At 34.6% G+C, this 25144-nt stretch overlaps 2 protein-coding genes and 1 non-coding gene across 6 annotated transcripts; 2 read left to right on the top strand and 1 right to left on the bottom strand.

The window, feature by feature from the left end:
• Positions 1 to 1000: 1000 nt before the first annotated feature.
• LOC131932321 (casein kinase II subunit beta) lies at positions 1001 to 7432 on the top strand. 4 transcript variants are annotated; one of them, XM_059289213.1, is made up of 7 exons: positions 1001 to 1097; positions 4453 to 4540; positions 4631 to 4733; positions 5037 to 5143; positions 6017 to 6092; positions 6592 to 6781; positions 6877 to 7432. In XM_059289213.1, the coding sequence occupies exons 2-7, from the start codon at positions 4469 to 4471 to the stop codon at positions 6983 to 6985; spliced, it is 657 nt and encodes a 218-aa protein (XP_059145196.1). In that variant the 5' UTR covers positions 1001 to 1097; positions 4453 to 4468; the 3' UTR covers positions 6986 to 7432. The 4 variants fall into 4 exon arrangements, with proteins under 4 accessions (XP_059145196.1, XP_059145195.1, XP_059145193.1 ...); XM_059289212.1 differs by having other exon boundaries at positions 5034 to 5143; XM_059289210.1 differs by lacking the exon at positions 5037 to 5143 and adding an exon at positions 5570 to 5685 and having other exon boundaries at positions 1002 to 1097.
• Positions 7433 to 7557: 125 nt separating this feature from the next.
• Positions 7558 to 25111, bottom strand: LOC131932322 (WD repeat-containing protein 31). The gene is made up of 10 exons (XM_059289215.1): positions 25018 to 25111; positions 14199 to 14373; positions 13109 to 13183; positions 12604 to 12745; positions 11966 to 12066; positions 11533 to 11600; positions 11261 to 11402; positions 10031 to 10178; positions 9098 to 9167; positions 7558 to 8394 (listed from the first exon to the last, which is right to left on the bottom strand). Exons 1-10 carry the CDS (start codon positions 25026 to 25028, stop codon positions 8313 to 8315), a joined length of 1014 nt encoding a protein of 337 aa, XP_059145198.1. The 5' UTR covers positions 25029 to 25111; the 3' UTR covers positions 7558 to 8312.
• Trnaw-cca (transfer RNA tryptophan (anticodon CCA)) lies at positions 22369 to 22440 on the top strand. The gene has a single exon. It is a non-coding gene; the product is annotated as a tRNA-Trp (tRNA).
• Positions 25112 to 25144: the final 33 nt, after the last annotated feature.

Below are 25144 nucleotides of genomic sequence, written 5' to 3'. Positions count from 1 at the left end.
AGAAACTCTGTTGGCTACGCTTCTGGCTGCAGGCTATACCAAGTATTACTAATCTACTCGCCTAACGGATCCGATTAACACAACAACTTGCACCCGCAAATAGTCTGAGATCTAATACATTTTAAAAACTAGCCAATGGTTTCTGACGAAAAAAGCCTTCCACCCATCCTTTCAGTTTTAACCGACCTTAAGTAATCACACTGTGTGTGTTGTATATCAGTAGCGTAGCGAGGGGGGGGGGGGCGGGGGGGGGGGACGACATATGTCCCCGGGCACCGACCTTAGGGAGCGCCAAAATGGGTTGGAAAAATAAATTGAAAGGTTGAGGGGGGTGCATATCGAAAGTTTGAGGGGGGGGGGTGCAAATCGAAAAGTTTGTCCCCGGGCGCCGGGAAGGGTCGCTACGCCTCTGTTGTATATATATATATATGCTATATATATATATATATATATATATATATATATATATATATATATATATATATATATATATATATGCTATATATATATATATATATATATATATATATATATATATATATATATATATATATATATATATATATATACTATATACATACATACATACATACATACATACATACATCACCAACACTACTCGACGTATGCAAATAGATCTTATTGCATGTCTACTAGTTGTTTTCAAATTTTAAAATAAATGTATATTGTATAATGTGATTTAATTTAATTAAGATATTGATATTTTTTTTAAATCGCACTTTTTACATATTATAATACAATGGACCTACAGATTTATTTCTGTACGAAATGTATAATTCAATATTGTTCCGTTGCGACTATAATTTTTTATGGATTGCGGAAACGATTTATGTATGCCAATTGGGATGTAGAAATTGAATATTTTGTTTTTAGTATTTATGCTGCTTAAAATCGTATAAAACCGAAACAGATATTTTATTCTGACACTTATAGAAAATTATATTGTTTATTGACATTTTTCTTTAATATCATAACTTTCTAATATTTTTTTTTCTAAAGCTTGTTACCCCAAATGACAATGAGGATAAAAATCTGGTCAACATAAAATACTCGCTACTTGACGATAATCTGGGAAGGTACTGAGTAGTTGACTTGGCCTAATCTAGAATCTTAGATCCAAGTGTCGATTGACATTTATTAGGATAAATTGTTCTGTTCCTGATTTTGTGAACGGTGTTTCTTAAGTTAATTAATGAAGTGATCAAAACAATACATAGGTTAGAGTTAACAGTCCTGTAACGTGCCCCCTATTAATTTTTTTTAAATCTAACGACAACGACTCTATTCTCAGCATTCAACCTTCTCTTCTATCAGTAAAGTTGACTAGAGATCTAGATTCTACTAAAGATCAAAGAAAGAGTGACTAAGTCTCTGTAATTAATCATTATATAATATATTTATTGGCTTGTGTTGATGTTGTTATTGTTGCACCTAGATCTGTTGCCTGAGTTTTCTTTACGAAATGACTACTTTCTTCCCCTCCAGCGCTAGTCTGGGCGGCAGAATAATTATAAGAACAAACGCAATGACTAATGACCTTATTAATTAGATGTGCAATTGGTTCAAATTAATCTATGGTAAAATCATGATATAGCGTCGGTTATTATTCTGGAACTGTACAGCAGTAAATAACGGTATACCATTCGAATCGTCCTTAGAGGATTTCATAGTGTCAGCCGCCAACCAATCAAACGCGCGCTTTATATTATTGTTTTGAGTTTATATTTAACTCAATGCAACGAGCCCGCCGGTTGGCTGAGGCCACGCCGGGGGGACGATCTGTCCGGGATTCAAAGGGACGACTCGAAATATCGTCCGTAAATAACAGTAGGCCTAACGGTCCATAGTGTAGTAGAGCGTAGTCTGTCGAGCCATTCCGGAAATACTGTAAACCTACATTTACTTGCGGCCATATTATTTTTAATAGGCCAAATAATGTTTAAAAATGTGCAAGGATTGATTTTAGTTGCATTTTAAATAGGCCTACTGTTTTGCTAGGCCTAGGCCTAATTATTTGTATTTCTAATACCCTAGGCCTAATTATTTTAAATGTATGTGCTAATTATTGCTGCTACTAAACATTGTTCTAGTTCTTCTTACTACTTTTAACTTGAGTAAATCTAATTGTCTTTTTTTACTAACGGAACTAGAGCTATTTGTTCCAAATCTTCTGCAGGTTTTTTCTGTGTTTCTTATAGGCCTAAAAACAGTAATTAGGGCCTACTACACTCGACTTTATTAATAATATTTAGATTTAGGCCTGCTAATTTTTTGTCAATTAAACATTAATTGAAGTCAAAACATTAATTTAATGCACTTGGACTTGACTCTATTTTTATTTCAATGGTCAAATAAACTATGGTTTACAGTGACAAATGTTACAGAAACTCAACAAACATTACCAGATAATTTCCGACGCTATATCGTGATTTTACCAAATACTATTAATTATTTATTCTTGCTAAATCTTAAATTTACTTAATTTTCATTTAAACACGACCACTAAATAATTAATAGACATAGGCCAAGATCTACATATTTAATCCATTAGGCACTAATAATATCAAAGGGTTTTAGCTTGTTCTAGACAAAATTACTTCATTTAAAATTTATTGTCACTCACAGCTTTGGCACGAACACCTTTCCAATACAACCATGTTATAATTCCCTTGTGTTTGATGCTAAAGAAAACCACAAATCCATTTAGACTTTTTAACTGGCTATGTACCAGAGTTCCTCGCTAGTGATCAACAGCTGTGTGGTTTTTTTTTAAAATAAAAAATTTGGTTGTTCGAATCTTGGTTCAAGTCAGTATACCGTCCCTGAGTCCACCGAACTCACGATAGGGAAAGTAAAAGCGGCTGGGCATAGTGCTGACCACACTATCTCTTCATATGCCGAGGTAACAGAAACAAGTGAACTCTACTTCACTTGCCCTATAGACCATCAGGTTTAAAAGGGAACTTTTACCGCCTGGCGTTTCACAGCTAACCATTAGGGGTGACAGCGGCCTAGCACGGCTTCGGTGTTCCACACATAAGAAAGAAGTTGATCTATTTACGGCATATCTAGCATCAGAAACAAATTTCAAATGTGTTATTTAGGCGATTTTGAACAAAGTGGTTTTATAATTCGACAAAAGAGAAAGAAGTTAATAAATCATCAGCATGTAAAAGTTGGTAGTAATAACAATACAAACAAAACATCTTTGAAGTCTGCATCAAAGTTCATTGTAAATCAGATGTGGTATAAATTTTGCAGACATCTTTGCATTTGATCACCACCATGATTGTTTTATCACTAAGTCTGTGGTTTTATAATTCGACAAAAGAGAAAGAAGTTAATAAATCATCAGCATGTAAAAATTGGTAGTAATAACAATACAAACAAAACATCTTTGAAGTCTGCATCAAAGTTCATTGTAAATCAGATGTGGTATAAATTTTGCAGACATCTTTGCATTTGATCACCACCATGATTGTTTTATCACTAAGTCTGTGGTTTTATAATTCGACAAAAGAGAAAGAAGTTAATAAATCATCAGCATGTAAAAATTGGTAGTAATAACAATACAAACAAAACATCTTTGAAGTCTGCATCAAAGTTCATTGTATATCAGATGTGGTATAAATTTTGCAGACATCTTTGCATTTGATCACCACCATGCATAACATCTAAGTATCGGGTGGGTTAAGATGGGAGACAAAAATTTCACATTACTAAACAGTAATCACATATATTGATTGTGAGTGTTGTATTTTTTTTAAACATTCAAGAAATATTCCCGTGTGATCTATCACAGCCTACTACTATTTGGGTGGGGTAAGAGGTGAGACAAACATGTCACATGACCATCTCGCTATCTCACATTTCGCATCTCACATTTAATTCTTACCCTTTTTTAGATTAGATGTTCTATTTGGCCTACTGTATCACCTCTTTTTATTTTTGTAATAATGACTTACATTATTGATATATAAGGTACATATAATTTAGTTGATTTAGAGTTTAGATATTTTATGTTTACATGTTTTCTTTTAAATTCTGGTTAATTATGCAAACCTTATAGATAGGATTATGGGAGTGCCAGAGATAAACTTCTTTGACTATGACCTATGATTTGAGGCTCTAGCTCATTCATATGCCAAAATATTTTGGGCCAGAAGGTGGCATCACCCTTCTTTTGATTTTTTAAAAATGTTTTTAAGGAACTATTTTTTATAAGGATATCGACCATGACAATAGAAGTGTCATCTTTTGTTTTATTTGTCAATTTCACTGTTAGGTTATAGGGCAACATTTACAAGTACATGAATTGTTTTTTTCTTAACTATTTTTTTAAACTTCTGTATTTCCAAGAGTTTTTTTTTTGTTTGCTGTAAATTTGAGTGTAACTTGTAATTAATCTAGGCATCTAATACTATTTTACAGGACTTAAAGGTTGAAGATGAGTAGCTCAGAGGAAGTATCATGGATCTCCTGGTTTTGTGGCTTGAGAGGAAATGAATTCTTTTGTGAGGTATAAAACATAATTGGCTTAATGTTAATTTGCTGTTACATTTTGTTCTTCATATTGTGTGGTTGTTATTCTCGTGTTTTTTTAAACCAGGTGGACGAGGACTACATTCAAGACAAATTTAACTTAACTGGACTAAATGAACAGGTCCCTCATTATCGACAAGCACTTGACATGATCCTTGATTTAGAGCCAGGTATGATTTTTCAAAAGACCTCATAAGCAAAAAAGTTTATCCTCTAGTTAAAAGAATAATTATAAAACAGCTGGCTGTATTAATGGACATGATTACCTCTGAAAGTGAAATTGCGGTTTTTAGTGGTATGAGTATAATTTATTTGCTTTTTAATTGATTTCACAATACAATTTTTAAAGTTTTATGGTATCAAGTAGTGAATCATTTAATTAACAACCAAGAATAAAAAGAAGTAATTTTTTTTCTAGAAGGTCAAAAGGTAATGAATTTATCACTGAGTCTGTATTTATCTTGCCCTAGAAGAAGATGAAGATAACATAGAAGGGGATATGGTTGAACAAGCAGCTGAAATGGTCTATGGCCTTATTCACATGAGATTCATTCTCACCAATAATGGACTGGTCAAAATGGTATATCCTAGTTCATGAAGAACTTCACCAGATTTGTTTTGTTCCATTGTGTTCTACTTTCTTGTGCAAAGTTATGAGTTTTGTTACTTTAAACTTAGATTGGAATAAAATGTGATAAAATGCTATCTACACTCATTATATTTTTAAGCACAGACCAATAGCTCAAGATGAATATATTGGTTCATAAAAGTTTCTAATTTTAAGAAATAAACATTTAGTTAGTTAGCTTAATCCCAAAAGTTTTCATGTTTTGATGCTTTTGAAGTTGATGCTGATTCTGTTTGAAGTCATTTTCATCTTTTTATATTTGATGTTGCTGGCTTTATAAAGTTAAGTCCCATGTCCAATGGCTGCACTAAACACATGGATGGCGGCAGTAAGGGTTTTATTAGCTGGTAACTTTCATAGAACATTGTTGTTGTTTAGATGATGAACTAGAGGAAAATCCAAATCAAAGCGATTTAATAGAGCAGGCAGCTGAAATGTTGTATGGACTAATACATGCTCGCTACATCATGACAAACAGAGGCATTGCTCAAATGGTAAGCAACTTCGCTCAAGCTTTTACCTAAAACTGGTTTTTAAAAATAATATGAACCCTGAAACTAGTTCAACATGCAACCATTGGAAGGGATGTTTCAAAAATGTTAATTTAAATTTCTTTGTTCTGTTGGAAATTTTTTTTTTTTAATTTTTTGTTTGTTGAATTATTTTACCTTCAGATTTGTTGGTAATATTTGAGATTTTTATTTTGAAGTAGCTTATTATAGATTTTTCTCCTGAGCACTACATTATTTATAAAAGAAAAGTTTAAACAGAAATTTTATGCCCTGGCTTCCATGTTTCTCAAATTTAAAAAATTCAATCTTATAGATAGAAAAATGGCAACAGGGAGACTTTGGATACTGTCCTCGTGTATACTGTGAGAATCAACCCATGCTACCAATTGGTAGGTATTCTAGATCACATTTCTGTTAAGATGCTAGCCTTACTTTAAGAACTCTAAAATCTTTGGAAAAAAACTCTTCAGTTGCTTAATTGTATATTTTCTCAAGTTTTGTTCAAAACTAAGTTATTATTTTTTAAAGTGTTTTCAACTTATTTGCTTCTTAAGCTTAAACCTTCCTCTAAGGGAGACAATCCTCAACAACCTTAGTTTGAAAGTATTTTAAACATAAGTTGCTCAATTATTAAAAAGTCACAAAATATACTATTAAATAAAGAAATGTATTAACTGTTATATTTAGTAAGCATAAATAACGTAGAAGCGTTTTTTTGCATAATAATAATGCAATAGAAACACAATAAGTAACAGGAAGTAAAGTATGAGCAAATGAATTAACATATATTATCAGTATAATATTTAATCCTTTTACACAATTTTTTTTTAATGAAGTCCACCAATCCAAATTTTTTAATACCTTCCTGATATTTCTGCTCATCAATAGGTTTGTCTGATGTGCCGGGTGAAGCCATGGTCAAACTGTATTGTCCTAAATGTCAAGATGCGTACACACCCAAATCCTCCAGGCACCACCATACAGATGGTGCATACTTTGGCACTGGCTTTCCTCATATGTTGTTTATGGTACATCCTGAGTATAGGCCTAAAAGGCCTGCAAATCAATTTGTTCCAAGGTAAGTTCATCAGATCACTTTTTCAACAACACAAAATGTCAACAATTCTGTTTAGTATTTTTTTAGATTCTAAATGTGACTGTTTTTTTTAACAGGCTTTATGGATTCAAGATACATCCTCTTGCTTATCAACTTCAGTACCAAGCTGCGACTAACTTTAAAATGCCCTTGAGAGGCACAGGACACCCCAACAGCAAACGATGAAACACTCACTCTTTTAGAACTGTTATTTTATTTCTCAATCAAACATAGGTTTTCATGATGTCTTTAAGGTGGCGATATATTTGGTTTAATTTTTGTAAAAATTTTAAGTCCTTGAGTTTACTAGACGCTTAAATTATTTGAGGTACTAAGGCATTCATTAAGCACTTCCAATCAGCATACAGCGTGGTTGATAAATATAAAAAAATTGTCGGTTTTTCCTGAATATATATTTTGTATATAACACTACAGAATCATAAATTCATTTTGTTAAAATTAAAATAAGGTAAATATATTTATTAAAAGTTTTTGTTTCTAGCTGTACTTTTTAAGTTGTTAGTTAAAGGAGTGAAGGTGGCACAAGGTTTATAAACCATTTGGTGTGCTGTAAAAATTGTCATGAGTCATCCCTGTCTTGTTTTGAATAAACTTCTACAGTATTGTATTATACTTACAAAGCTTTCTTTTCTAAAAGTGTCACTTTCATATTGTCTTTGTGATGATAGTGGCTGAATTAGTTAACTTGGTGATGATAGTGGTTGAATGTAATTAACTTGACAATTGAGAAGTGAAAAATATTTATTTATTCTTGTCTGATATTTTTTTACAATGATAAAACAATCAAAATTCAAACCTTGACAAAGAGGATGATTTGCACAAATTGATCTTTAATTTTCTAGTAAAATTAAAAAGATGAACTAATTGTGAATAGTATCAACTGTTAGCTACATAGGCAAAATGATAAGCTATCACAAAATAAATACAATACTGGTACAATGAGTCACAGAAAAAAAGCCAAACCTGGACCTGCCATAAAATGGGAATAAAATGACTTCAGTTTTGTGTGACCAAAGTGATTTTGATTTAATGGAATCAGGTTACCTAAGACATTTTTAACAAGTTAATCATTATCAGCTATAAACTAATCTATAAAATACTTTAAAATGTAAACACTAAAAAGTAGAATATATAATTATAGCAAAACCTGTGGTATACTGTAACATGAGAAGAGAATAAAAATAATATTCTTTATTCTAATCTAATGAGCACATAAAAAGCTTTCAGTAAATTAAACATTTTTTAACATTCCTGTGTAGAATTGAATGACATTTTTTACTAAAAATCTAATTAAAAAATATTTAAATATACAACTAGGTGAAGGATATGTACAGATTAAATGATTAAGCTATAAACTGTCAAACATTTTAATATCATTTTAAAACTGAATTCTTTACAACAACAAATGATAAACAGCTTATATGTAATTTAAATGTAGGAGTGACAGCATCAAATCCTTTTTATAGTGACTCTAGATGTTGGAACACAACTGTTAAAAATGCATCAGCTTGGTCAGTGAATTGTTCTGTAACTGCAACAACTGAACACCTTGATTGAATGAACCTACCAGTAAGCTGTGGAAGACAATTGGTCATAGTATTTAAATCTTGTACTAATAATTTCTATAAGGATGTGGGAATACAAAAATAAGGATTGCTTTTAAGTCACCCAACAGGTATTCCGTGTTGGATTGTTGTTATAATACACTGGCTTCTCATTATAAATACGGATCCCGCATGAATGATGTCTAGGAAAGGAGTTATGTACAACTCAAGGATATAATATGGGGTTGTTTGGCTCCAATACTATGTTTACATTACACTCATCATTAGTTCAGCATAAGAAGTATTCTGTGTACAGGTCTATGTGAACTTTATGATATCAAAATTTAACCAGTATTCTTGTGTTAATATTTTTTTTAAATAATGGTAACTATATAATAAAACAATCTGAAGCATTTTGCAGTACTGAGTAGAAGGAAACCAATAATAAAGGTAAGAGGGTTTCTAAGTTAGATGTGGCCAGGTTGAAATATATTCAATTTATTTGTGTGGACATCAATAAAAAAATCTTTTAGCCATAAAAACATTCTATTTCACATCCTACAGACTTAAGGTAAAAATCAACATTTAATGTTAAAGCACTATCATGTCGACATAATAATAATAATATATAAGTGCATAAAAGGAATATAAATGGAAATATGTAGGTTTGTGTATAGGTCAACTAAGTTGGAACTATACCACATTAACACATTTCTCACACAAGGCTACATACCTTCCATCATCATTAGCTGCTAGGGATGTCAAGGGGCCACAACCACTTAGTATACATTCAGCTTCAATAACTACAGAATAAACAGTTATAGAATTCATTTTAGAAGGTGCATGAATACACTTACAGGAAAATTGTGGGCTTACATTAACTCAAATTACATAGTTTAATAAAACTGCAATCTACCTTACCTTATTAGCTTAAATGTGTTGTAAGATGAAAAACATGGATAAGAATACAACCTTGTAAATGTGATGTGATAATTAGTTAGCCATCTTTTATGGGATATCACTTCAGCACCTTCATTCTTCTGTACTTTATTATAATATAGACATTTTACATTTGGCCTATCATTGGTGTTTTTATTTTTAACCTCAATAATTTACTTTGATACTTTGCTATTAAAAGATCTAGTTACCATTAGTTTTATTCATGTGCATTACAATGGGCTAGTATCTATATATATAATTCTCTTCATGGAGACCATAGAAAACACCACGCAGCTTAGCCACCACCATCATCCCCACCTGTCAGGTGCACTGTGTTCGACCCCGAATCTTTACAATCGTAGAGCCGGGTTAGTGACGGCTATTAGGGGCAGATAATTTAGTATTAAACTATTTGAAACTGTGGGAGGTAACAATTTCTGATTGATCTTTTCTTTGTCTGTAAACGGCTGCTTTTACTGGGGGGGGGGGGGGGGAGGGAGGCCGGGAAGGGGTAGTGTTGAATTCATAAATTATGAATTGCTGATAAGTAGAAAAATAAAACAACTAGATGTCGGCGTATACTACGTCGCGGATCAGCTTGTTACTTTAAATTTAATACAACAGACAATATTGGATCTTTTTTTCTTGCTGAAACTCTGTCTGAATGTACATGCATTACCTGCATAAAGGAACCTATCTATGATATTATCTCACACAGTGCCCTCACCTCCTGTGGACATGTTCCAGATTTTAACAGTCAAGTCACGAGATGCTGATGCAAGCTGCTGAGTGCCAGGTACAAACATGCAAGCCTCTACAGCTTCACGATGGCCAAAGAATTCTTTGTGGAGTTTTCTTGTCCTCATATCCCATAACTAAATACGAACAAGGAACAAAAAGAAACAGTTAAAGGTTATTTGGTACCTTTTTTAAATGATATGACTGTTAGGATTGTTACATATTAGTATTTGTGTAGTTTTAAATTAGCGTCCCTTTTATTTACATGTTTACATTACCCTTAAAACTATAGTTTGTTTTCATTACATTGGCACACAATTCTGTAGCTTAGGAACAATGGGGAGGAAAGCAACATATATCACAGGAAGAACTTTGAGGATAGGAGGTATAAAGGTGGGATTAGGAAAATTAGTGGTCTATTTTCTCATAAACAGCCATAGATTAGTGATGTCTGTTCAGCAAGAAATTAAGATATAATCATACACAGAATTCGTGTTGGTTAATTGTCAAACATACTCAAGTGTTGACCTCATCCTGCTTCGCAACAATGACTCAAGACAAACGAATCACTTACAGAAAGGAAGAAAAAAATATTGATGCTTAGGCTAGCACAGTAGGCAGCTCTGGTCTTCCTTATCAATTTATATTATGGGTATAATTCAGTTATGTTGCTAATTTGCAGACTATTTTTCTGTTTTTTTTAACTTTTCCATCATCAATTGGTCTAAACCAAAATGTTTGAATTCTTATTTTCTTAATATATTATGAAGATATGTAGTTCAAATATAGTAAAGCTTATTCTAAATGCCACTTTAAAAAAATGATATCAATTTATTTAAAGAATTTATTGTGCTACCATCTAAATGTTGCTTATACTGGTTTTTTACATTGTGTACATTCTGAAACATGCATGACCTACTGGTTTTTAACATTGTGTACATTCTGAAACATGCATGACCTACTGGTTTTTAACATTGTGTACATTCTGAAACATGCATGACCTACTGGTTTTTACATTGTGTACATTCTGAAACATGCATGACCTACTGGTTTTTTACATTGTGTACATTCTGAAACATGCATGACCTACTGGTTTTTTACATTGTGTACATTCTGAAACATGCATGACCTACTGGTTTTTTACATTGTGTACATTCTGAAACATGCATGACCTACTGGATTTTTACATTGTGTACATTCTGAAACATGCATGACCTACCGTTAACTCACAACCATTGCCAGAGAATCCATTACTGGATGAGATGATGTAATGGCCACTCTTATCCACATCACAACACATCTGGATGTACTGTTTTTTGGGAAAGCTGAACACTGGCTGTAACGTGCGAGTATCAAATACTCTAAATTTGGAAAAAAAATCAGCATCACATTAATTACATTGTAAAACCATACAATCTTTAAATTGTTAACACAAATAAGTGTTTAGATACTTGGGAAAAAAAATGTTCAGGAAACTGAACTCTGCAGTACCTAACTTCTTTATCTTCTCCTGTCTGGACAATGGTAGCATCCCCTGGCATAAATTTCAAATCTGTAACCTGTTTAATAATATTATAAGCCCTTATAGCTTAGTTTTATATTTGTCCCTTATTATGTGATTACAAATATTAAACAAAAATCTTTTTTATTAGCTATTAAAAAACATAAACTCCACAAAATTTGTGTTTATCACAAAAAAAATATTTTAAATTCCTCTTAAGTCATTTAGAACCTTGATGAAAGTAAATTACCACATAGTTATCTATTAGAACCTCTATGATTAAAAGATTTCTGAGCCATTTTTATTTTAAATAAATTACTTTAATTATGATAATATTAGCATAATATGAAGCAAGATGAAGACAAATTTCTCACCTAAATATGACATTAGTAATGTATAGAATACTATTTTAAGTAGGCATACCAGGTTTTGTGGAATGTTGTTAGATTTAAGACATGAACCAGATTCTATGTCCCATAACTTGACTGTGTTGTCCCTTGACCCACTGCACAGGTAGCTGTTACCTAGCGTCATCAAAGGTAATTTATCTAAAATATATCATCTGGGAGTATGTCAAGTTATGAACACATCAATTAACAGGACACTCATTTTATAAAGTTGTTAACATATATCCTCAAGATAACATTGAAGAATAAAAAATGCGGACCACACTATCCCTTTGTATCATATGCCTTAGTCAGAGAAACACTTCTTTCTTCTTCTTCTTCGTTCTTAATTTTTAGTGTTGGAAGGGATCGAGCCTTATCTGCCAGAGGGTTTGAACTCAAGACTTTTTTTCGAATTTTATCAACCATGAGCTTTGCCGACTCGATCATGGTCAGAGAAACAAAATTACACCTATTTATTTTTATTTTTTGGGATAATAGGTTTGGAGAGATACATACTTTGCTTGAATGTGACACACAATAAATCACCGAATAAATGTTTTCCAAAATCAATGTATTTTTGTGAAAGAAAATGGTATTAATATTATGGAGTTTATTTTGTAATTTTAAAATTAATTAATTAGTATTTTAAAAAAGAAAGCTTTGGATACATACTAGAATTTACATGTATAGCCGTTACCACTAGAGAATGACCAGAAAATTCCCTCTCCACATTTAAATTATCTTTGTGCCAAAGCTTTATTGTTTTGTCTCTTGAGCTGCTAAAAATCTTATTTGAGGCTGCTCCGTATAACACCTAAGGAATAAATAACTAATTTTCATGGTCAATGTTAAGAGATAGGGTTTGCAAACCTTTAAGTCTACAATTCTGTTCCTGAAAATTAATTAATAGGGACATCACTGAGTCCACTCAGCTCTAATGAGTTCCTGGCTTTCCCTTGGAAAGTAAAGTAAGCTTGATGCTCACCTCACTATCTTTCATAGAATGAGTTCACAAAACAAAGATACTCTTTTTTTACCTGCCTATAAGCAACATTCAAGTCTCTAAATTACTTTATTTTCTTCAAATGGTTTCTAGTTAAACTAAAGATGAACAATCTGATTACATTTCAAGGTTAAAATATACAATAGCTTTGTAAAAAAAATGAATAGAACCTACCCTTGTTATTGCACTTGAGTGACAGTCCCATCTGTTCAACTGCTTTTTGTTTTTATAATCATACAACACAACACACTGTGATGAAATTAATCATAAGAATAATACAAAACTGTATTAACAAAATAAAGATACTTTTATTCTTAATTAAATATTGAGTCACATTAAAATAGGTATGTCAAGCGGACGGCAAAAACACAGTTATTGCCCACGTTTCCTAAAATATTATAGCTAGATCTGTTGGGTTCAAAAGATTGAGTTTGTGTCATATACTTTTACAGATATAACCCTCCAAACACTGCACTTTTTAGGATGTCATAACTTTTTCACTTCTTGAGATATATGAACAAATTTGGTATTCACTATCTTTAAATCTTGAGTTCTTGGCATATCATCTTTCAAAAAAGCTCTGGGTCCATTTTAAAAAATCAGTTTGGCATACCTAATTCAAAGGTGATTATTTGAGTGAGCAGTATTTGACATCTTTCGTTGAGGGCCAATTATTTTATATCATTTATAATTAAGTTTTAGAAAGCTTTCTGCCTCAAATTTTCCAACCAGAACTTCTCAAGAGTATTAATTGATACGAGCCGACCCGCTGTGTATCATACGCCGCTATTTAGTTGTTTTTTTTTCTACTTTTCAGTAATTTATAATTTGTGAATTCGACAGTACCAATGCTGCCATTGAAAATATTTGCTTAAAAACACTACCCCCCCCCCCCCCACGTGAAAGCAGCCTCCTCTTAGTTACCTCCTCTAAGTTTAAAATAGTTTCAAACTAAATTATCTGCCCCTAATAGCCGTCACCAAACCCGTCTCTGTGATTGTAAAATGTAAACAGAGTGATCACCGCTCACCAGATCATGTGGGGGGTGGGGTGGGGGTAGTAGTGATAGAGAGGAAGAGAGGGGACTGCAAAGGCGCACTTGCAGCTTGTTTTCTAACTGATCCCAGAAGAGAATTATATATATAGATTCTTTCTACATGAAACTAATACCAAGGTATTTTATTTCTAAAAGTTTCAAATTTTTAATAACAGTTAAAGGTTTTATTTATAAGATTATTCTAGAAATATTTTTAAAAAAATAAACCTTGTCTTTACTTCCTGACAGAGCCAAATCTGGCTTTATACATGCTACACTAACAACAGCATCAATGTGTTGTAACTTGCAGCCATTGTAACCATCACAGCCTGAATCGCCAAAAGTATAATGATCACCTATAACTTTCTCAGCAGCTGCTGCTGTAGATGCTGGGTGGGATGACCTGGGAATTATTTTTTCATTAAATTGACAATTGTTAACTTTACAACAAAAGATATATTAAAACTTGTTTGACTTGTTAATAATGTATTAATACTGAAATAATTTAATAATTTCCAAAATATAAAGAAATATGGAATAGAGAGAGAGAGCCCGAGAGGACATTGGAATTTAATAAGCCATAGATCTAATCTAATAAATGATCATATCTATAGGCCTAAATGTTATTAATTGACAAATATTTAGTCTAATATTTTTAGGGGCGCTAATTATTAACACATTAATAATTTAAATTTTTAAGCCTATTATAATATTATTTTATTAATTATGTAGTACACAGTCCTATAGTAGTTTTGTTTTGCCTTTAATAGTATTTAAATTGCTAATTCATTTTAATTATTATACTTTATTACTATGTATAGATATATTTTTAGTACATGTCAATTGTCGTGTACATACCCGGCACTTCTGTTAGTGTTACGCTTGATTTTGCTGAACATTTTCCCCATCATATTAATTATATTATTATATTGATTTTTATTATCTTAATTCTGTTTTAAATTTTCTGTTTTCGTTCATGATGTAAAAAGATTCATAAAACAAGTAAACATTCATTCACACAAGACAGCAACAAACATGGACATGGCCTAGACAGAACTAGAATCTAAATACATTTTCTGCCGTCACTATTGTAAACAAATAGCCTCCCTTTAATATTTTATTTCCGGATGTAGCATCGCAGTTTTATTTTACCGACTACTAGCCACTGCATACTGACATTGACAAAAGCGGAGTCAAAAGCTACCGATGTTGTGTAAATTTTTTTCTTGATCGGCCCCATGAATATTAATTGAAATGTTTTATTTACTCCCGAGTTAATAGATCTGCTGGTAGATAAAAACTACATTTTTTTTATTGATATAGCCTGTTTAAAAAGCTGAAAATTATATTAAGACAAAACATCAACTCTGCCGTAAGCTGGAGAGGAAACGAACAGAAATAAGTATCCCCCAAAGAGATGTGACGCCAATTTACCCTAGCCTAAAATACTTTATGGTGACCGCCTGTGCATGCCTGCTTATCGTCACATAAGTCGAAGTCATAATTTAAGTTTGTTCCCCTGTCGTCAGAAGGTGAGAGGGAAGGTTTAATGTTTACCATGTTTAGTTTGAACAATGCTAGCACGGAGTACAGCACTAAATGGAGAATGGGAGAGGGGGGGGGGCGTACTTTTGTATTTATATGATACGTGGAGGATTAAGAAACAGCTACCTGGTAGCCTTTTCATTTAGTAATTTTCGTTAGAATTATAATATATGGAGAGGGAAATAGAGTTTTGTGAATCAATAATGGCTATATAAAAATGGAAGTATGTGGGTTTCAGTGTTTCTTCGAGACTTTTTTCTCCGGGGGGGGGGGGGGGGGGCGGTAGACTTTCTCCGGGGGTGGGGTGGGGGGGCGGACACTGTTAAAAGTATATATTTTCTATATAAATTATATAAATTTCATTTCGTTCGGGGGGGGGGGGGGGCGGTAAAAATGTTCGCCCCCCCCCCTCCGAAGAGATGCCTGGAAGAAACTCTGGTGGGTTTGTCTTGTATGAATCACTACACCATTCATGCGATCGTCATGAGACATTAGGAAGTAGTTGAAAATATTCCTGAGAAGATTTCTGTCATAAAAATGTAATATCGGAGTGGCGGTGTTTTGGCGCCCCGATTTCCCCCGCGCCTATCTTAGCACCAGGCGTCCTGTTCAAGGGGTAAGGGATACTAAAACAAACTGCATCGGCGCTCCGGCGGTCGAGTGACCTAGAGCACTCCGGGCTCGCCCCCCCCCCCCCCCCCCCCGTGAACTATATGGCGCCTACATTCTTTTTTTAAAGAGCGTCCTACACTAGGGATACGGTGGGCTACTATAACACGTGAATTCAGCCTATATGTTTTAAGTATTATACCTGTTTGAGAAATATATTTTATAAAATAGTTATTGGTCAAAACGCAATGTGCTTTACTGCACGTTGAACGATATAGGTGAAAAAGCAAAGAAATAACTAAATAGCTAAAAATCCGACACATTTAATATAACATAGGCTACCAATACCAATTAGAAAAATTAAAACAAAATATATACATTATTAATCAACACAACGCCATATTAAATGCCCACACTGATTAAGTAACATAAATGATTCAGTTAAAACCCGGCTATTGAATAGTATTTCTGTTGGTTTTCAAAGTAATTTATTTTATTATTTTTGGCCTAGAAAATTGTATTCATTTCATAGCGCACGTCTTCGTATGTAGATGTAAAGATTTAAATTAAATTTGAATGAAATTATTCATGTCTTCATATTCTAAAACTGGAAGATGTAGGAAGCGAATATTATTGAAGATATCATTCACATCATTAGTATTGTGTGTCATTTTCGATATTCTATTTTTAATTATATTTTTTATCCTAAAATCAAAGATGCCATTAGTGTTGTGTACTTTCCGTAGTTTAAAATTTTTATTAGCATTGTTTCGAAAAGATGTTTTTCTCTGTTACAGTGTAAATTACATGTGACGTCATTTTGCCAGTGATAGTTTTTGTGATACTTATCTAATATATAAAGCTCAGTTCTGTAACGTGTGGCAAAAAAGTTTGTCGTTGACAGTTCTATGGATTTAAGTGTTAGATTTTTTATCGTGCTCATAGTCTAAATTTACGAGTCAAAAAATTACCATTGAAAGTCTTTAAAAACAATTTTCATTCTATTTACTTAGAAGAATAATTTTCAATTATGAACACGACATAAAATTTTTAAAAAGTGTATCGACGTTTATAAAATTTCTAAAATTGTGTCGGAAATGTATTGACTGCACAGTTACTTCCCTTTAATAAAAAAAATTCTTAAGAAGAAAGAATTTACATTTTATTACTTTGTTTTAGGTGTTAAGAAAAAAAAAATAATTACATAATTAGCGGGGATTGATTACGTGCAATGTCGTTAGGTATTTTTAACACTGCCTTTTATTTATTCTATACACTGAACATACTGTTCAATATTTTTTTTTTAAATCAATAACATTTAATAAGCCAGGTCCTACAAATCCTATATGTTTATTTCTTTCCATTTACGGATAAGCTTGGAGTATTATAATTTTTGTTCACTAAATTGAAACAGGCGCGTCCGCCGGCGCCCTTGCACGGTTCGATTAGGCACCCTGGGCTATCATGTGAGCGCTATGCTGCATAGTTTTGTTTTTAACAGTGCGATAGACTATGGGTAAGAAAGGTTACTATAGTCTTTAAGTGAATCAAATCCGGGCGTCCTTCGGCACCCCGACAGGGTGCTATTTGGCGCCCCGGGCCTTCCGGTGTACGCTATGGTATATACGTTCGCGTGAGTTCAAAAGACTATGAATAAGTTATGTACTATAGTCGTTTACTAAGTTCAATCAGGCGGTGACGTCATGGTGCGTCCTCTGGCGCCCAGACAGGGTGCTATTTGGGGTCCCGGGCCTCCCGTGTTCGGTTTCGCGCCTACGTTCATTAAAGTGAGTGCAAAAGACTATGAATAAGTTGGGGTACTGTAGTCGTTTATTAAGCTGAAACAGGCGATTCCGCCCCGGGCTAGACTCTGAGCACTGTGCGTTTATGTTCGCGTTAGTGTTTTCTTTGTGTTTAGGTTGGGTTTGCGTTAGTGGTTGCGTTTTGATTTGGTTCGTTTTTGTTCTTTCTTTTTTCGTTTTCGTTTGTGTTTTATCTTCTTTGCGTTTGTGTTTGTATTTGTGTTTGTGGTTGGTTTTGCGTTTGTATTTGGTTTGTTTTCGTTTGTTTTTTCGTTTTTGTTTTTTTCTTTGGGTTTGTGGTTGGTTTTGCATTTGGATTTGGTTTGTTTTCGTTTGCTTTTTCGTTTGTTTTTTTTCTTTGTGTTCGTATTGGTGTTTGTGGTTGTGGTTGGGTTAGTTGTTAGGTTTTTGTTTTCGTTTGTATTTGTAATTGTGTTAGCTTTATGTTTGCGTTTTGTTGTTTTGGTTTGGGTTTGGGTGTGCAATGCCGGGTTTATGATGATTACTAAACACACAGGTAATGGTCTTTAACAGAAAGGTTTTTCACAGAAGCCAGAGCAGGGCCTGGCCGGGACGGCTAGTATATTATAAGAGCCGGCCCGCGGCATAACATACGCCGCTATTTAGTTGTTTCTAATTTTCAATAATTCATAATTTGTGAATTCGACAGTACCAACGCTGACACTGAAAATATTTCTTTAAAACACTATAAGTAGCTCGTTAAGGACCATAACCCCCCCTTCCTTCCCCCCCTCCTCCCCCCCCCCCCCTACGTTTAAAATCGTTGGCTCTGCTTGTAAACATTTAGAGTGAACACAGCTCACTAAAACCATGTAGGGGTGGGGAGGTAGGGAGAGCGTTTGCAGCTTGTTTTCTAACGGCTCGAAGAAGAGAATTATATATATAGATAGATATTATATGTTCTTGTAACAACCATAAACACTTCTCCGGTTGCATAATTAAAGTTGTTTCTACATTCGAATATGCCTTTATTTTCATTTTCCGTCTTTAAATAAAATTTAGTTTTTACATTTAATACATTCAACATATTATTTTCAACTAAAGTCCGCATCATTAAATTCTCATATATAGCTGCTGAAGATACTGATCTCATAGCTTCGGAAAATATGTTGCAGATAGAGGAGAGAGAAAGAGTGAAGTGAGCAAATGGGCTTCTATATATTAGGATGACTAGCTCGAACCAGGGGTCACACCCGCGGCGCCCATGTGTTAGAGTAGCCGTAGGATCTCGAGAGCGCACACGACGCACTGTACACTAGGCGGTCGTAGAATGGTGTTCTATCTCCAAATTGCCGAGGTTTTTTAACGTTCAACCAAGGTATTCAAACAACACACCTGGGACGTCTATATGGTAATGTGGACATTACAAACCTAACTACGACCCAAGAACTATTGTGCCAGCATTGTTAACAATTAAATAACTCAGTTTTAGAAAACAGTGTTGCTTGTCTGAAGAAACTACACGATAGGTAACGCTTTGATGAAATCGCCTTAACGTGTTGCATCAGCTTTAATTTATTTTCATCTGAGATTGCAGCAATGCGGCGGGGTACGCTAGTTAATTATATGAGAGTTAGGGGGTCTAGCTTTTTTTTTGCTACGTAGTGTTATAAAATTGTGGAAGAGGTTATAAATCGACTTATCAATCATCATTAAGTCATAGGTCTACACAGACGAGCACCATTTTGCTTAGTGGGTTTGGATAAGATTAACGTGTTTTCATCGTAGTTGAATGTTATTCTGGCTAAGAATTTTGGTTCACGTGCCATTCTGTTTTGTTATTTTGGAGAGGTTTTAGCCTACAATAGTTAGTAGTGTTTATTTAGTTAAACCACGTGCAGAGCGCTGCCGGGGGTTTAGCTGTTGTTAAACTCAGTACATAAATGATGCCTTGTTTAATTTTGGTCGTAGCAAAGATGAAGTGTCAAGTCTGACATTTTGGAATCTCGCTGTTTAAAAAAAAAAATGCCCACTCCAGAGTTACCAGATCAAAATGTTGAAAAGTTGCCAATTTGGTAACCCTGGCCCACACTAAAATTTGCGGCGCATTTTTCTTAACCACGGGCTATTTTTAGGTACTGCTGTACCTATTTTTTTGTACCACGTGACCGTCAGGCTACCAGATGTTTCCCCTTGTGAAAGAATGGCTGGTAAGTGTAAATTGTGCTGCTGCAATGACGTAAACCAATTAGGCCTTTCATTGAAGTAAGGCATCATTACGAGTAGAAAAACCCTATCTAAACACACATTATGTTGGCATACCTGTGATAATTATTGACAACAAAATCAAGCACACAAATCCATATTAGAATAATTCACGCTTACCTGTGCTATAAATTTAAAACAAAATTGAACACACAAGCTTTCATTTATACAAGTAGGCCAATTTTTAAGCAATGACTTCTACATATTTTGTGAAGGCCGATATACGTGGTAGACTGGTGCCGTTCTAAGGAGACGCTGACCGGACCACAATGGACGGGAAGGGGGCTAATTATTGGCGCCCTTTAAAAAAATATTAAACAGACAAGTTAGAGGAAATGTCAGCCTCCCCCCCCCCCCCTCCCGGTCACTGACGGATGTTAGCATTAGACTCCGCGAAGCATAAATTGTCCCCTAGCTTACAACAAAGGCAGAGTTTCTTCCAGTCATCTCTTGGGTAAGGGGGCAGATGTAGGTACGGAGAAAAAGAACAACACATTCATTGAAAGGTTGACAAGATCGTTCCTTAAAGCCTGCGTAATATGCCTATTTTTTTTTAATGATGTCTGTTGTACCACGCCTTTGAGTTAGTGATGTCTTCCACTAATTAGACATACCTTTTAGTGATGTCTACCACACATTAGAGATACCTTTTAGTGATATCTACCTCATATTTGGCCTACCTTTTAGTGATATCTACCTCATAGTCCTCATATTTGGCCTACCCTTTAGTGATATCTACCTCATAGTCCTCATATTTGGCCTACCTTTTAGTGATATCTGTAATATATTGAGAATTGTGAAGTCAAGGGAACTCACTCTTCTTGTATTAGTCTTATATTTATAATGTTGTTTTGAGTGATGTCCCTTATATATATATATATATACATACATATATATATATATATATATATATATATATATATATATATATATATATATATATATATATATATGTGTGTGTGTCATGTGACCAGAGGCGTAGCGACCCTTCCCGGCGCCCGGGGACAAACTTTCGATTTGCACCCCCCCCCTCGAACTTTTCATTTGCACTCCCCTTCTCAAACTTTCGATTTGCACCCCCCTCGAACTTTTCATTTGCACCCCCCTCAAGCTTTCGATTTGCACCCCCCCTCGAACTTTTCATTTGCACCCCCCTCAAGCTTTCAATTTGGCGCCCCCCCCCTAAGGTCGGAGCCCGGGGACATGTGTCCCCCCCCCCCGCCCCCCCCCCCCCCCCCTATTCGCTACGCCTCTGTTTGTTAGTGTCAAGATCGAATTTTAAAATGCAAAGACAACCTAATAATAGAAATACGATAAAAAGTTATTTTATAAATTTTATGTTAACACTACATCCCTGGAGATTCTTAAATAGGAATATCAATCATAAACAGTACATTCCCCTCTATTAGTGACTACCATATATATATAGACCACATGTGTATGTATGCATTTTTTATTTTTTATTTTGTCATAACATGACATCAGAAACAAAATGCAACAGAATCGATATCCAAAAAAAAAATATATTTTTATTATTCGCTAAAATTTTAATCTAGAATTATACAGTGTGTCTACATTTTGGGGCGTAATATTTGTAATATTATCGGGACTATTACGAATGATGTAAAACATAAAAATATAGTGAATTCACAACACTAGTATAAAACCTTTCAAAAAGAACGTAACGAATATAAACAATAGAAAGCAGAAATTAGTATTTTTTTAATTTTTTTTTTTTCGTTTTATTTGTATTTTAAAAATTGTGATTTAACGATATTTATTGGTGTCGAAGTAATAATTGTTAGGGAATCAAACTATAATACGTATTATTGGTGCTTAAATGTTATGGCTTATGAGATTGATCAGAACACTTTATTAATAAATGGGCAAATATTGCTTTAATTTCAATGATGTTCTTGTTTTGTTTATGTTTTAGTTATACAACCTTTCTTTATGCTGGTGCGATTTTCCAGATTACTTATATCAAAATAGCAGCAAGTAAGTAACAGAGAAAGCCATTTAGTTAATTAGTATGAGTTGTTTCCCTGTAAAATGCGAATTTTCCAGGAAATTTCACATCTACCTGGGTTAAATTATGTCAGTAGAAAAATCTATAAATAAACAGGGGCATAGAGAAATGAATAGTTGTGTCGTGTTTATAGTATTTAAAGGGTGTTGGCTTATATAAATGTATACACAAACAATTATCTGTAAGTGGCTCTATGGCGCAACGGTAGCGCGTCTGACTCCAGATCAGAAGGTTATGTGTTCAAATCACGTCAGGGTCAGCTTTATTTTACTTTTCTGCATTACTATTAGTTCAACCCTGGTGATTAAAACAATCGAGGACTTTTTGTGACATAATCGGGAATTTATATTGGGTAGTTCCAGTGTGAATTTTATAAAAATTGTGTAAAGCAGACATGAAAGAAATCAAGGATTTTGTTGAGCATTGACAGCAAGGTTACTTATGGTTACTCACCATCGCACAAACTGACAACTACTACAGTTTTTTTCTTCTACCAAATTTACTAACCAACAATTTAGTATCAATACAACCAGAGGCGTAGCGACCCTTCCCGGCGCCCTGGGACATACTTTCAATTTGGCGCCCCCCTCGGGAGCAAATTTTCGATTTGCACCCCCCTCGAGCTTTTCATTTGCACCCCCTCCTCAAACTTTCGATTTGCACCCCCCCCCCTCTCGAACTTTTCATTTGCACCCCCCCTCAAACTTTCAATTTGGCGCCCCCCCCCCCTAAGGTCGGCGCCCGGGGAAATATGCCCCCCCCCTCGCTACGCCTCTGCATGTGACTTCCTGTTCCTGTTCCGTGATGGTAGCTGAATAAAAGACTAGTTAACAATCAACGTGGCTTTATCGTCAGTGTATCATTAATAGAAACATCAATCTATCACAATATCTACCTCATAGTCCTCATATTTGGCCTACCTTTTAGTGATATCTACCTCATATTTGGCCTACCTTTTAGAAATGTCTGCTAAGACACAGCTCCTCCCCCACTCATATTTGTCCTACCTTTTAGTGATGTTTGCTGTGATACATCCCACCCCACCTGAAGAGAAACATGAAAGAAACACAGTTGATCGCTGCGTTATTTTGACTAGACGCTGCTTTTGGAGGAGAACACAACCTCTTGGACCGAAGACAAAATATTGACATACCCACCTGCATATAGACAGAATGCAAAGTTCGTACAAAAATATAGTTCTTTGCTTTAATGCGCTCCACAATCTGTGGCGTAACAAGGGGGTGCGGGGGTGCAGTCTACAAGGGATGACGCAGTTTAGGGCTGTGACAGCACGAAGAAAAATTTAAAAATGTATCGTCAAAACAATATTTTGTCCGGAATATAATAAAATATAATAAAATAATAAAATTGTTGGAGGGGGTGGGTGTGACACCCTCAGCACCGCGTGACACCCGACCTAGTGACGCCACTGCCCACAATATGGCAAGTCATCACGAATTGCTAAATGTGCAAGATATAGACTTATTAGAATGAAAAGTGTCATTTTGTTGTAAAATAGCGCTCTAATCTAGTATTTATCGCTGACCTCTATAGTGGCGGGATGTGAGATTTTAAGCCCTCGACCACTTTGAGCTCTGGTTCAAGTCTAAAGGATGCACGTGAATTCAACCATTTATAATATTATAACAAAGAAACTAAAAGACAAAAAAATATTAACAGCTTAATCTGCCAAAATGCACATTATCTCTTTTCCTTTATTTTTCTTGAAGTCGTTTTAGTGTCATGTTAATTTTCATTTTTCTCTTTTTTTTTGTGGGGGGAGGGGGGGGGGCAATACAGTATACAGTGGTAGATACGGTGGTACACAGATACCGTGGTATACATATACCATGGTAGACAGATACAATTGTACACAGGTACCGTGCTAAACAGATACAATTGTACACAGATACCGTGCTAAACAGATACAATTGTACACACATACCGTGCTAAACAGATACAATTGTACACAGATACCGTGCTAAACAGATACATTTGTACACAGATACCATGCTAAACAGATACATTTGTACACAGATACCGTGCTAAACAGATACAATTGTAAACAGATACCATGCTAAACAGATACAATTGTACGCAGATACGGTGGTACACAGATACCGTGGTACACAGATACAGTGGTACACAGATACAGTTGTAGAATCGGGTTTGAACCAGAGTCAGAGCCCGCTGAGTCATAAAACATTTAGTCCGCACCATTTACCATTCGTCACTTGTGAGTGTAGGTACTGTGTTTGTGTGTGTTTGCTTGTATGTGTGAGTATCTGTAGGCCTGTATGGTTGATTGTGTGTATATGTAGGTGTATACGCGCTTAGTGAGTTTGTTCGCATGTTTTTGTGTGTGATTGTGTGTTTGTGAGTGCATGTGCTTTTGTTTGTCTTTGCTTGTATGTTTCAGTGCGTGTTTATATATGTATATGTGTTTTTGTTTGCCTTTGCTTGTATATTTGTATGTGGTTGTAGCCAATGTTTGTATGTGTGTTTGTGTTCGTCTTTGTCAGTATGAGTGGGTAGGTATGTTTTTGTGTGAGTTTTGCTTGTATGTTTGTGTGTGTTTACTCCCATCTCGGTAGTATCCAATCCCAAGAGCACCACATACACATAAAAAAATCCGTTACACGACCATCTGCTAGCATCGTGTGCTTTAAACACACAGACATCCGAAATTACACGGATAAAAAAAAAACATGGACTGCTCTCACAAAACGGTAAAAGAAGCAAAAGCTGATTTATGGAGGAAACGAGAAAAAAAAATTAAATGTTCCTCTGTTGCCTCAAAAATTTCTCGCGTAAAAGATGGCCTACTTCAGCTTACCTAATTACCATCACCGTAACCGAATTTTCAACAGCATAATCAAACCGAGGAAGTGTTCGGGTGTGAGTTGCATAGGATGTACGACTACATGTTCTCTTCCCCACCCCTCCTCTCCTTTCTAGAAGTT

Source organism: Physella acuta, unplaced genomic scaffold (assembly GCF_028476545.2).
Source record: "Physella acuta isolate Inbredline_101_S28 unplaced genomic scaffold, ASM2847654v3 ptg002137l, whole genome shotgun sequence".
Classification (NCBI taxonomy): Eukaryota; Metazoa; Mollusca; class Gastropoda; family Physidae; genus Physella; species Physella acuta.
The sequence above is the reverse complement of the archived record's forward strand: the minus strand, read 5'-3'. Positions and strand labels throughout refer to the sequence as shown.